The 13,782-nt window shown below is 44.8% G+C and overlaps 1 protein-coding gene across 3 annotated transcripts in view; it reads right to left on the bottom strand.

Annotated features, from left to right (window-relative positions):
• Positions 1–844: 844 nt before the first annotated feature.
• Positions 845–13,782, bottom strand: part of LOC121002842 (cytochrome P450 2C29-like) — a 125,977-nt gene continuing 113,039 nt past the window's right edge. For all 3 annotated transcript variants that reach the window (XM_040434451.1, XM_040434452.1, XM_040434453.1), the window contains 2 exons: positions 9,498–9,639; positions 845–1,535 (listed from right to left, as the gene is read on the bottom strand). In XM_040434451.1, the coding sequence (XP_040290385.1) occupies positions 1,342–1,535; positions 9,498–9,639 (336 nt within the window). In that variant the 3' untranslated portion in view covers positions 845–1,341. The remainder of the gene's footprint in view (positions 1,536–9,497; positions 9,640–13,782) is intronic.

Below are 13,782 nucleotides of genomic sequence, written 5' to 3'. Positions count from 1 at the left end.
AGGGGTTATATAATTGTATGGGTGTGTACGTAGTCGCTATACTATTGCTAATCCTCGCAACTATTGCTATAATTTTAGAATTTTTCTTTCTTTTTTTTTTTCTTTTACAGATAGGGGCCGCGACGTATAAAGTCGTGCAGCGATAGGCAAAAGGTTAAACATCATCTGCCCACAATGAGGGCAGCTTTGAAATATGAAAAAGCAGAACACATGTGTCGGCGCGCTGTGGTAACACGCTGTATGTCAATGCTGTCAAACATGCATTTAACCACATGTATGTCAGCGTCACTCAGACATCATTAACTATTGCGTTATCCTAAAACTTATAAGTCCTAGAAGGCTAGAGGGGGTTATATACCAACTTTCAGGGCAATTGGAGCATCTTTTTTTCAAAAATTCGACGAACCGGACCCGAAATGAACCTCGACTGGTTCGGTTATCTCCATTAGGAGGTGTTATGAGTCCAATTTTCTGATTTGGTTATGCTTTTAGCCCCAAGTTTTACGTTTTCTACAATTTATTTAAATTAAAATGTACACTTTTACACAAAATTTTATCAAGTTCTCTTTGTGTATAAAGTGCTGCGCTGCATTTTGACAACATGTTCAAAAATATATAGGTATGGGGGTTGTTGTGTTTCTGGCTTGTAATTTGGGTTACACGATATGTGCACTAAAAACTGTGAATATTCTCCGGGCTGCCAAAGGTGCAGAAAAGTCCAAAAGCACCTGGCAGGGAAAGGGTTAACTGGTTAGACTGTTTTACCATATTCTCAACTTTATGTATATTATGTTATATTACAATTAGAGATGACCACATTTTGTTAACTTTCTTTTTTGTCCGATTCGTACAATTCGGCCATGCACTTTGTATAGGGATCAATCCTTGAATATACTATTGAATGTACTGTACTCTCTCTCGCTTCTTCTCTCTCTGGAAAAATTCACTAGAATCAATATCAATAAACTTAGGTTCTAAAAAATCCAAATTTAAAAAAATAAAATAAAATCTGGATATATTTTGAATTGTTAGAATCAATTTGCTCATCTCAAGTTAAAATGTTCGAATGATCCAAATCTCCACATACAGAAGTGGATTTCACTCCATTCCCCCTAGAAGGCTTCTAATATACAGAACATGGCGGAATAGTCTCCTGTAATCACAATGGGACAGGTCATGAGATATTCTGATGTCTGAGCTGTAATTACAAAGGAAAAGCTACAGTAACATTGTATCTGGATTACCAATATTCTAAACATTTTAACATATTTTCATTCATCATTTTCTGGATTGTTATGTCTTCTCATTCTCTTCCATGGTGTGCGGCTGGACATCAGGCGTTCACTTGGACAACATACGAGGTTCAGCACGTATCTCGGCAAATAAAAGGATTTCAGTCTTGTGTAAGTTCAGAAATTTTGCATCCTGAAGTTTTGTCCCCGGGGGGAGGATGAAAGTGAATTTTTGGAGCAGAGCGGATATGAACAGGAAGAGTTCCATGCGGGCCATGTTCTCTGCAGGACAAACTCGCTTCCCTAGAAGAATAATACAATTCTATGTAATAATCAGGTCATAATTAACTTTGGTTGCCACTTTGTGCTTCAGATTCTCACCATTTTAACACTTCTGCTTTTGGTCATTGAATAAAAAAAACACACCAGCAACCCCCTCACTTCTGGACAGAACTGCAAAAGGAAGCATACTTACAAGATTATCGCTGCTAAGTTCCAGTTCCTTCACTCCCAGGCTTCAGCTGCCTTGTGTCTCCCGCTTTAAACATCCACCTTGTTGCTGCTCTGTTGCCAATCACTAGCAACAGAGGTGACCTGCTCCCGTTGTGTCACATGACCAATTGACATGCCGCAAGGATAGCAGGTCACTGCTGCAGCCAGTCCTCAGCTGCAGAGATGTCAAAGCAGATGTTGACAGCAGGGGACCCAAGAGAGGCTGGTGAGGATGGGAAGTGAAGGAGCTAGGACCCAGCGTCAGGGATCAGGAAAGTATGTTTCCCTTTCAAGGTCTGCCCAAGAGGGCAGATTGCTAAAACCATTCCAAAAAGGTGGCCCACTCCTTTAAGATGCAAGGTGACAGAACGCCCATTTTCAGAAAGGAGATGATTAATTTTGATGCCAAAAGTAGCTTTTAGTCAAAGAAGGCTGTGGAGATAAAGGAAGAGGGGTGGCTGCAAAAGTTACAGTGTTTTCAAAGAGCGTCTGCATGGAAGGTACTGCTCAACTGTACAGAAGATCATACCTCAACCCTACCACTACTTAAACTCTTGTGAAGGGGTATCTACTAACTAATGTGAGTCCGATGCGAGAACCTACAAACCAAGTAGATTAAAGTTGGCTGTTCATGCCCGAGTTGACTCCAAAGAGCAAGTGCAAGCTGACCTTTTGCATCTGGGCCCATGAGCTTCGACTCAAGGTTTTTACGCGTTTTTACCAACTTGAGACTGCAAACAAGAGCATTCCCATTCACTGACTGTAAGCAGAGGTTTAGAAAATAGAGAGGAATTGAAGCACTGTCTGTTAGAAAGTTACATCACCTATTATACAATGATTTCCTTTGCCTGATCTTAGTTTTGAACATTCTGGCTGATAATGGAGTAGAGCTTCAATCCAAGTTTTCTGTGGAGCCCATTGGTTTCTTGTCACACACCTGCTTGACCTTTTTCCATGGTGTTGCACACAGCCATATTAATTATTTATACTCTGCCACGAAACTCTGTAGTTCTTGTTTCACATCATTGTGTTACTGATATATTTTGCAAAGTTTGGCCTTACCCTGCATCTAATTTATCAAGTATCCTGGATCTAGCTAAAAAATATTTTTGCCTGTGAAATGATTTGCTATTAGATAAACCTTTTGCCCGTTTTTAACTGCTGTCATAGTATCTGCCATTAGTGCTTCTTGAAGGTCAGGCATTCCATAGTAAGAATGCTCAAAGTTTAAAGAGCCTTTTCCTATATTGATGTGATCTCCAAACAAAGTCTACTGGTCCTCTACAGTAAGGGCCGGTTTTAGACAAAATGTGGCCCTGGGCAAAATCAAAAGTGGGGCCCCAAATCCTGTAATAATGTGCTAACAACACAGTTACATTCTGACGATTCCGGCCTTCCCGCACAGATTTACACCCATAAAGCTCCTCACACAGTTCTTCACCCTCATGGCCCCAGGATACGCCACATGCCCCCTCCTCTCACAGCAATGAGTTCCCCTTACTCACGGCATCTAAGAGTGTTAAAAACCGTAAACGCGGGATTCCTCTTCAGGCGCGCTTTCCCCCAGCGGAGATCAGAGAAAGCACCCTGTTCTAAAAATGTACTAGGCTTCCAGGCTCATTGTTGGTATATCCCAGTTCAGGCCACTAGATGGCAGCTCTGTGATATAGTGATTTCTATACAGAATAATGGAGCAATTTGCATCTGATGATTGTAAGTTGTGGTCCACTTGGGGAACTTAACAAAAAGTAATAAAAAAAAGTTTTGAAAATATATAAAAACCCTAAAAATTTAAATCACCCCCATTCACCAAAATAAAAAGAAACAAAAAAAATGCATTATGGGCATCACCGCATGCAAAAACGCCCATACTATTAAAATATATAAAAAAGTTAGCCCTTATGGTGAATGGCATAACAGAAACATTTTAAAAAAAGGCAGATTTGTGTTTTTTCATCACTTTATCTCCCAAGAAAATTAGATAAAAAGTGATCAAGTTATACACAACCCAAAATGGTATTGTCAAAAACAACAGATCGTGCCGCAAAAAAATGAGCCCCCACTCATTTCCGTGGACATTATGGGGGTCAGAATATCCTGATAAAAATATTATTATTTTTTTTTTACGAAGTGAGTCCTGATGAGGCTTAGCGTGCCGCAGTGAGTGGGTCTATAGATGTCCTGAGCGGGGGAAGGGGGGGGGGGTTGGGCTGTTAGGGTTGCCACCTTTCCCAACAAAAATGCTTGTTACACACATTAACCACCTCAGCCCCCAGTGCTTAAACACCCTGAAAGACCAGGCCACTTTTTACACTTCTGACCTACACTACTTTCACCGTTTATTGCTCGGTCATGCAACTTACCACCCAAATGAATTTTACCTCCTTTTCTTCTCACTAATAGAGCTTTCATTTGGTGGTATTTCATTGCTGCTGACATTTTTACTTTTTTTGTTATTAATCGAAATTTAACGATTTTTTTGCAAAAAAATGACATTTTTCACTTTCAGTTGTAAAATTTTGCAAAAAAAACAAGATCCATATAGAAATTTTGCTCTAAATTTATTGTTCTACGTGTCTTTGATAAAAAAAAATGTTTGGGTAAAAAAAAAATGGTTTGGGTAAAAGTTATAGCGTTTACAAACTATGGTACAAAAATGTGAATTTCCGCTTTTTGAAGCAGCTCTGACTTTCTGAGCACCTGTCATGTTTCCTGAGGTTCTACAATGCCCAGACAGTATAAACACCCCACAAATGACCCCATTTCGGAAAGTACACACCCTAAGGTATTCGCTGATGGGCATAGTGAGTTCATAGAACTTTTTATTTTTTGTCACAAGTTAGCGGAAAATGAGGATTTTTTTATTTTTTTAATTTTTTTTCTTACAAAGTCTCATATTCCACTAACTTGTGACAAAAAATAAAAAGTTCTATGAACTCACTATGCCCATCAGCGAATACCTTGGGGTCTCTTCTTTCCAAAATGGGGTCACTTGTGGGGTAGTTATACTGCCCTGGCATTCTAGGGGCCCAAATGTGTGGTAAGGAGTTTGAAATCAAATTCTGTAAAAAATGACGAGTGAAATCCGAAAGGTGCTCTTTGGAATATGGGCCCCTTTGCCCACCTAGGCTGCAAAAAAGTGTCACACATCTGGTATCCCCGTACTCAGGAGAAGTTGAGGAATGTGTTTTGGGGTGTCTTTTTACATATACCCATGCTAGGTGAGATAAATATCTTGGTCAAATGCCAACTTTGTATAAAAAAATGGGAAAAGTTGTCTTTTGCCAAGATATTTCTCTCACCCAGCATGGGTATATGTAAAATGACACCACAAAACACATTCCCCAACTTCTCCTGAGTACGGAGATACCATATGTGTGACACTTTTTTGCAGCCTAGGTGGGCAAAGGGGCCCATATTCCAAAGAGCACCTTTCGGATTTCACAGGTCATTTTTTACAGAATTTGATTTCAAACTCCTTACCACACATTTGGGCCCCTAGAATGCCAGGGCAGTATAACTACCCCACAAGTGACCCCATTTTGGAAAGAAGACACCCCAAGGTATTCGCTGATGGGCATAGTGAGTTCATGGAAGTTTTTATTTTTTGTCACAAGTTAGTGGAATATGAGACTTTGTATGAAAAAAAATAAAAAATAAAATAAAAAATAAAAAATCAGCATTTTCCACTAACTTGTGACAAAAAATAAAAAATTCTAGGAACTCGCCATGCCCCTCACGGAATACCTTGGGGTGTCTTCTTTCCAAAATGTGGTCACTTGTGGGGTAGTTATACTGCCCTGGCATTTTCCAGGGGCCCTAATGTGTGGTAAGTAGGTAAATGACCTGTGAAATCCTAAAGGTGCTCTTTGGAATATGGGCCCCTTTGCCCACCTAGGCTGCAAAAAAGTGTCACACATGTGGTATCGCCGTACTCAGAAGAAGTTGGGGAATGTGTTTTGGGGTGTCATTTTACATATACCCTTGCTGGGTGAGAGAAATATCTTGGCAAAAGACAACTTTTCCCATTTTTTTATACAAAGTTGGCATTTGACCAAGATATTTATCTCACCCAGCATGGGTATATGTAAAATGACACCCCAAAACACATTCCCCAACTTCTCCTGAGTACGGCGATACCAGATGTGTGACACTTTTTTGCAGCCTAGATGCGCAAAGGTGCCCAAATTCCTTTTAGGAGGGCATTTTTAGACATTTGGATACCAGACTTCTTCTCACGCTTTGGGGCCCCTAGAATGCCAGGGCAGTATAAATACCCCACATGTGACCCCATTTTGGAAAGAAGACACCCCAAGGTATTCAATGAGGGGCATGGCGAGTTCATAGAAATTTTTTTTTTTTGGCACAAGTTAGCGGAAATTGATATTTTTAATTTTTTTCTCACAAAGTCTCCCGTTCCGCTAACTTGGGACAAAAATTTCAATCTTTCATGGACTCAATATGCCCCTCACGGAATACCTGGGGGTGTCTTCTTTCCGAAATGGGGTCACATGTGGGGTATTTATACTGCCCTGGCATTCTAGGGGCCCTAAAGCGTGAGAAGAAGTCTGGAATATAAATGTCTAAAAAATTTTACGCATTTAGATTCCGTGAGGGGTATGGTGAGTTCATGTGAGATTTTATTTTTTGACACAAGTTAGTGGAATATGAGACTTTGTAAGAAAAAAAAAAAATAATTCCGCTAACTTGGGCCAAAAAAATGTCTGAATGGAGCCTTACGGGGGGTGATCAATGACAGGGGGGGTGATCAATGACAGGGGGGTGATCAATGACAGGGGGGTGATCAATGACAGGGGGGTGATCAGGGAGTCTATATGGGGTGATAACCACAGTCATTGATCACGCCCGTGTAAGGCTTCATTCAGACGTCCGTATGCGTTTTGCGGATCCGATCCATCTATCAGTGCATCCGTAAAAATCATGCGGACATCTGAATGGAGCTTTACAGGGGGGTGATCAATGACAGGGGGGTAATCAATGACAGGGGGGTGATCAGGGAGTCTATATGGGGTGATCACCACAGTCATTGATCATGCCCCTGTAAGGCTTCATTCAGACGTCCGGATGCGTTTTGCGGATCCGATCCATCTATCAGTGCATCCGTAAAAATCATGCGGACATCTGAATGGAGCTTTACAGGGGGGTAATCAATGACAGGGGGGTGATCAGGAAGTCTATATGGGGTGATCACCACAGTCATTGATCACGCCCGTGTAAGGCTTCATTCAGACGTCCGGATGCGTTTTGCGGATCCGATCCATCTATCAGTGGATCCGTAAAAATCATGCGGACGTCTGAATGGAGCTTTACAGGGGGGTAATCAATGACAGGGGGGGGTGATCAATGACAGGGGGGTGATCAGGGAGTCTATATGGGGTGATCACCACAGTCATTGATCATGCCCCTGTAAGGCTTCATTCAGACGTCCGGATGCGTTTTGCGGATCCGATCCATCTATCAGTGCATCCGTAAAAATCATGCGGACGTCTGAATGGAGCTTTACAGGGGGGTAATCAATGACAGGGGGGTAATCAATGACAGGGGGGTGATCAGGGAGTCTATATGGGGTGATCACCACAGTCATTGATCACTCCCCTGTAAGGCTGCATTCAGACGTCCGGATGCGTTTTGCGGATCCGATCCATCTATCAGTGGATCAGTAAAAATCATGCGGACGTCTGAATGGAGCTTGACAGGGGGGTAATCAATGACAGGGGGGTAATCAATGACAGGGGGGTGATCAGGGAGTCTATATGGGGTGATCAGGGGCTAATAAGGGGTTAATAAGTGACGAGGGGGGGGAGGAGTGTGGTGTAGTGGTGCTTGGTGGTACTTTACTGAGCTACCTGTGTCCTCTGGTGGATTGATCCAAACAAAGGGGACCACCAGAGGACCAGGTAGCAGGTATATTAGACGCTGTTATCAAAACAGCTTCTAATATACCTGTTAGGGGTTAAAAAAAAACACATCTCCAGCCTGCCAGCGAACGATCGCCGCTGGCAGGCTGGAGATCAACTCTCTTACCTTCCGTTCCTGTGTGCGCGCGTTCACAGGAAATCTCGCGTCTCGCGAGAGGACGCGCCGGCGCATCCACCCAGAAGAGCAGGGCCGCCGCAAAGACGCAATCCTGCGTACGGCGGTCCTGAGGAGGTTAAAAAGGTTGGTGTTGGTTAATACAGGTGTTATTTGAACATATTTTACGCTTTGCTCTTTTTTTTCTCAATATAATCAAATTTTTCAGTGATGGGAACACCCTGTGTATTTAAGTTTTATTTAGCTTCTATTTAAAAAAAAAGGGGGGGGAGGGAGGAGGGGGAAGGAGGGGGGAGGCCGGCCGCCGCAGTGAGTGACAGCTTAAATATGAGATCGGATCATCGGAGTCTCGGTCGGACGTCCACACTGCAGTTTGAATGAATAATCCTGTGCCCGGGTCTAAGAAAGGCTTGTACGCGGGCACAGCATTACAATCCCGGACGGGTGGCAACCCTAACTCCTCACCGTATGAGCGGACCCCGATGGTGGGACGGCTCATACACGGGATACCTAATATCCTGAGTCGCTCTGGAAATCCCTCACATAGGAGCAGGGGAGAGACTACCTGTTCATCCTCAACACGGAGGAACAGGAGTCTCTAACTAAGGCCAGGCTGTAAGCAGAGGGGAACACATACAGCATATGGAGATGGCAGGTAAGTGAAACCAGACACACTGACTGGAACCCGTGCACAAGTGCTAGTGTCCAGACCAACATCAATAGACACAGCACAGACCACGAACCACACAGGAACCCAGGACACTCATAGCTGCAATAAATGTGAAACAGGGGAATGTCTAAACAACATGCTGGACACCAAACACCACCAGACATGTAACACCAAAAATAGACATACCAACACCCTGGTCAAAACCCACTCCATACACAAAGGGACAGGAAGGGAAGGAGACACCGTGATAACATTGATGACCAGAAGGGTGGCCCTCACTGGACAGATGGAACAGAGAACCACCAGCATACACCAAGGCTGGAGGAACACTGGGCTTCAAGCATCCAGCAGAGACTAAATATCCCAAGCAGCCACACCCGCACACACATAAACCCAGTATTCACAAAACACTAGGAAGGGAGTTAACCCTTCCAACACCAGACAAGGGAAGGCTACAACTTAAAGGGGAAGTGCACACACAAGCATACTAAACCACATGTTACCACCGGCAACAGCATGCGTGGCAACCATGTCACGGCAATCACCCAGAAGGCCAAGACACTGCCACTGCATGCTCTCACAGCAACACGTTGCCACGGGCAACCGCAAGTGTGGCAACAGTGTCACAGCGCAAACCAAAGGCCGTGACAACGTATTAATGAGATCACCTCTAACGCATCTGTCTCTAAGCTGAACATGTTTGATTGTTCCAACCTGTCATTATAAGATTCTCTATCCCAATGCCTAATCTCATCACCTGCCTTTGAACTATCTCTAGCCCTCTTGTATCATTTTTACAATGAAAAATGCAAACTTGTGAAAACTGTGTGGACAAAAACTGCATCACAAAACCACAACAAGTGCATGTTGTTCCACCATGGCACAACATTGGAAGCCAGTCCTGAAGATGAGTTCTAAGCTGCTGCATCTGTGACCAATTAGAAGAGACACATCTACAATTTTTTCACTTCTACCTGGTAATAAACTCTATTTCCTGCAATAAATATTCCATATGCTCTGTTTGTCTTCTCTTTACTGCCAGCTCTTACCTGCTGAGTAAACCATGAATGCCAACTGGTTGCGGAACTGCCCATCCTCAGTCAAGAAATGTCTAGGGTTGAACTCTTCTGGAGTCTCCCACTGAGATGGGTCCATCAGGACGGAAGTGAGGAAGGGGATCACAGTTGTTCCCTGAAAACAAGAAAGGACATGTGCTATACACAGTAAATATGTTATGGTTATGAGTAGAGATGAGGAAATTTCTCAAAAATTTGATTTGGCTGGTTCACCCAATTTTCCAAAAAGATTAACTTTGATCCGAATTTATTTGTGGTGAATCGCGTTAAAAAACAGCTATTTCCTGGCTGCAGAGAGCTTGTATAGTGGTGTAGAAGACTGTGCCTTGCAGAAACACGCATAGAGAGTCTGCTGTGGTAGTTAAAGAATACTGTAAGTGTTACATGCAGATGACAGGCATCGCTCTTAGGCCCCTTTCACATGGGCGAGTATTCCGCACGGATGCGATGCGGGAGGTGAACGCATTGCACCCGCACTGAATACTGACCCATTCATTTCTATGGGGCTGTGCACACGAGCGGTGATTTTCACGCATCACTTGTGCGTTGCGTGAAAATCGCAGCATGCTCCTTTTTTGTGAGTTTTTCACATAACGCAGGCCCCATAGAAATGAATGGAGTTGCGTGAGAATCGCAAGCATCCGCAAGCAAGTGCGGATGCGGTGCGATTTTCACGCACGGTTGCTAGGAAACGATCGGGATGGGGACCCGATCGTTATTATTTTCCCTTATAACATGGTTATAAGGGAAAATAATAGCATTCTGAATACAGAATGTATAGTAAAATAGGGCTGGAGGGGTTAAAAAATTTTTGAAAATAATTTAACTCACCTTAATCCACTTGCTCGCGCAGCCCGGCTTCTCTTCTGTCTTCTTTTTTGCTGTGTGCAGGAAAAGGACCTGTGATGACGTCACTCCGGTCATTACATGGTCCGTCACATGATCTTTTACCATGGTGATGGATCATGTGATGGACCATGTGATGACCGGAGTGACGTCACCACACGTCCTTTTCCTGCACACAGCAAGCAAGTGGATTAAGGTGAGTTAAATATTTTTTAAAAATTTTTTAACCCCTCCAGCACTATTGTACTATGAATTCTGTATTCAGAATGCTATTATTTTCCCTTATAACCATGTTATAAGGGAAAATAATACAATCTACAGAACACCGATCTCAAGCCCGAACTTCTGTGAAGAAGTTCGGGTTTGGGTACCAAACATGCACGATTTTTCTCACGTGAGTGCAAAACGCATTACAATGTTTTGCACTCGCGTGGAAAAATTGCGCATGTTCCCGCAACGCACCCGTACCTTTTCCCGCAACGCCCGTGTGAAAGAGGCCTTAGAATCACTGCACACTTCACTTATTTGGGCAGTTACGGGGCAAAAAATGACCAAATAACTCAAGTGTGAACTAAAACTTACAGGTCAATGTTAGCGCCAGATATAAAGAACCGTGCAGAGGCCCAGATCCTACTGTAGCGTGAAAAAGCGCACTCCTTTTACACCGTCGTCAGCTGATTTCACATAGATGTCTACAGAACCTGTTCTATTAAACATTTATACAAGTCGAGCCCCCTGACAGAGTGGAGAGGGGGTCAGCAGTAAGTTTGTGTTGACGTCACTGATTATTTTGACCTTCCCCCAAAAAAGGATCCTGTCTGTTGAGCATCCGCCTTCAGTCGGTCAGCATTTGGTCAGTAATCCATCAGTATTGCTAAAGGCAAAAAAACAAAAAAAACAGGAGTGCATCCTCCGGATGTTCCTGCTCCTCCTCCCCTGTAGAAAAAACACTTATATCACTACACATTGCTTTTGCTCCAATGTCCTCCTCCAGTTCAGCCCCCACAGGGCTCTTGTGGCCATGAGATTTGTGCCACGTCTCCAGTCCCCTGACCAGACAGATTTACCAGCATCTGTTCCACGATATGATGCAGTGGAATAATGTTATTCATCCAGTAGTCCTGGCGACTGACAAATAACGTGGCCTCCTCAAAGGGCCTAAGCAAACAGCATGAGCTGCCATTGGCTGACATCGAAGTTACACAGGGGAGTACTCCTGTCCACTTGGATCATCAAGAAATCGTTTATGGCCTTTCTCTGTTCATATAGTCGGTCCAACATATGGAGGCTGGAATTCCAATGGGTGGAAACGTCGCATATCAGCCTATGTTGAGGGACGCCGTTCTGCCACTGCAGCTCAAGGAGGGGTGCTTTGCAGTGTTCGAGTGGCTGAAGTGCATGTGAAGTTTTCTGGCCATTTTTAGAATGTCTTGTAGATGGGTGGAAGACTTCAGTAACCACTTGACAACCAGATTGAACATGAGCGCCATGCAGGGTGCATGGCTTAGCCCTCTTTGACGCAGCGCCGACACCATGTTCTTCTCGTTGTCGGTCACCATTTTTCCGATTTTGAGTTGTCACAGAGAAAGACAGGATTTGATTTCTTGATAAAGGACACAGAGCAGTTCCACCCCTGTGTGACTCTGTTCGCCCAGGCAAAGGAGGTGTAGAACAGAGTGGCACCGCTGTGCCCTGCACATGTGGTATGCTGGAGGAGCACTATGAATTGTCCCTGCAGTGGAGGCTGAGGGCACGGTGGAGGATGAGGAGGCAGAGGTGGACATTGTCGCAGGACAAACGGTGTGAGAACATAGAGGTGGAAGCGGCATCACCTGACCAAGTTGCTGGTTTGACTGGGCAGGAACCACATTTAGCCAGTGGGCCGTAAAGGACATATATTGTCCTTGACCGTACTTACAGCTCCACACGTCGGCACTGCCGTGCAATTTGGCAGACACTGACAGGCTCAAGGACTGGCCCACCTTCTGTTCTACATACGTGTGCAGGGCTGGTACTGTCTTTTTGGCAAAAAAAATGACTGCTTGGGACTCTCCACCTCAGCTCGGCACAAGCCATCAGTTCTCTTAAAGGTGCAGAATCCACCACTTGGAAAGGTAGGGACTGCAGCACCAGCAACTTGGCCAGGAGCAGGTTCAGCTTCTCAGTCGTTGGATGAGTGCATGCAGATTGTTGTCTCTGCGCAATCGCTTCGGTGATCGATTGCTGACGGAATGACTGACGAGGAGTAGGAAGGCTGGGAGCAGGTGCATCAGGACCGGTAGATGATGGGAAGGACAGACATCTCCCTTCAGCTTAGGTGGTGGAGCCTTGACTGCCTGAAATCGGGCACGTGCCACTAGGTAATGCAGCTGTTGGTGAGGCAGGCTGGACCATCACATTGGACGCTTTACCCTCTGCCCACAGATTCGACAAATGGCCATGTTCACCTCCTCCGGCTGCTTAGCAAAACACTGCCACACTGCCGATTAGGTGATTTTACCCCCAACACTCCGCACTGACTGACTGCTACCGCCGCTGCCTCCTTGAATCCCTGGACCACTACTTTCCGGGCACGAAGGCTCCTGCGAAGCAGGAGGTCTATTCTGGTCACGTTTGGCTCCCGACCTTCCACTGCTGCCTCCCTGCTGACTTCCGGCCACGCTACCGACTTGCTGGCTCCGCCGCTGTCTTACACGCAAGCTGCCACCCTCTTCTCCCGATGATGATGAAGTCCCTTCGTCACCCGGCTCCCAATTGCGATTGGCTACATCAGCATCGAGTACTGTCTGCATGTAACTGATGTCCTCCTCAATGGTCTCTGAGCCAGGAGCCTGACCGCTCACAACACCTGCTCTCATGCTACTCTCTTCATCACTACTTGCCCGCATACCGAAGGAAGCGGCGGATGTCTCCCCCAGATCTTGGCTGGGCAATAGCTGTTGACGGTCCTCTAGTAGCTCGTCCTAGCTGTATAGTGGAGCTGAGCCCACAGCATATAATACTTCTCTGGCTTAGGGTTGTGTCTGACGAACCCATCGACTCTTGGCTGGGGGTGTCTGATGTCACTTGGGATGAAGTGGATGACCGAGTCAACCATTCAAGAACCGCTGGGTTGCTAGTCAAGACACGAACACTAGATGACACCTCTCGCTGCGACCCCTGCTGCCGCGCCCCCTTACTCTGCTGCGACCTATGCCTGTGCCAGAAACATTTAGGCCTCTGTCCCTCCCCTGTGCAGGGCCTATCTCTTCTTTGACTGACATACTGTTAGATCAAATAAGTAAATAAAAAGGAAATTAATACACCCTAAAAAAGGCAACAGCAAATAATACTTTTTTTTGCCAATAATACATGCCAAAAAGGGCTTTAGAACATATAACTGCACCGCCCAAGGGCTAATAAGACGTATAAA

This window comes from Bufo bufo, chromosome 5 (assembly GCF_905171765.1).
Source record: "Bufo bufo chromosome 5, aBufBuf1.1, whole genome shotgun sequence".
NCBI lineage: Eukaryota > Metazoa > Chordata > Amphibia > Anura > Bufonidae > Bufo > Bufo bufo.
Note: the sequence above shows the minus strand (reverse complement) of the source record. Positions and strands in the feature narration are given on the sequence as shown.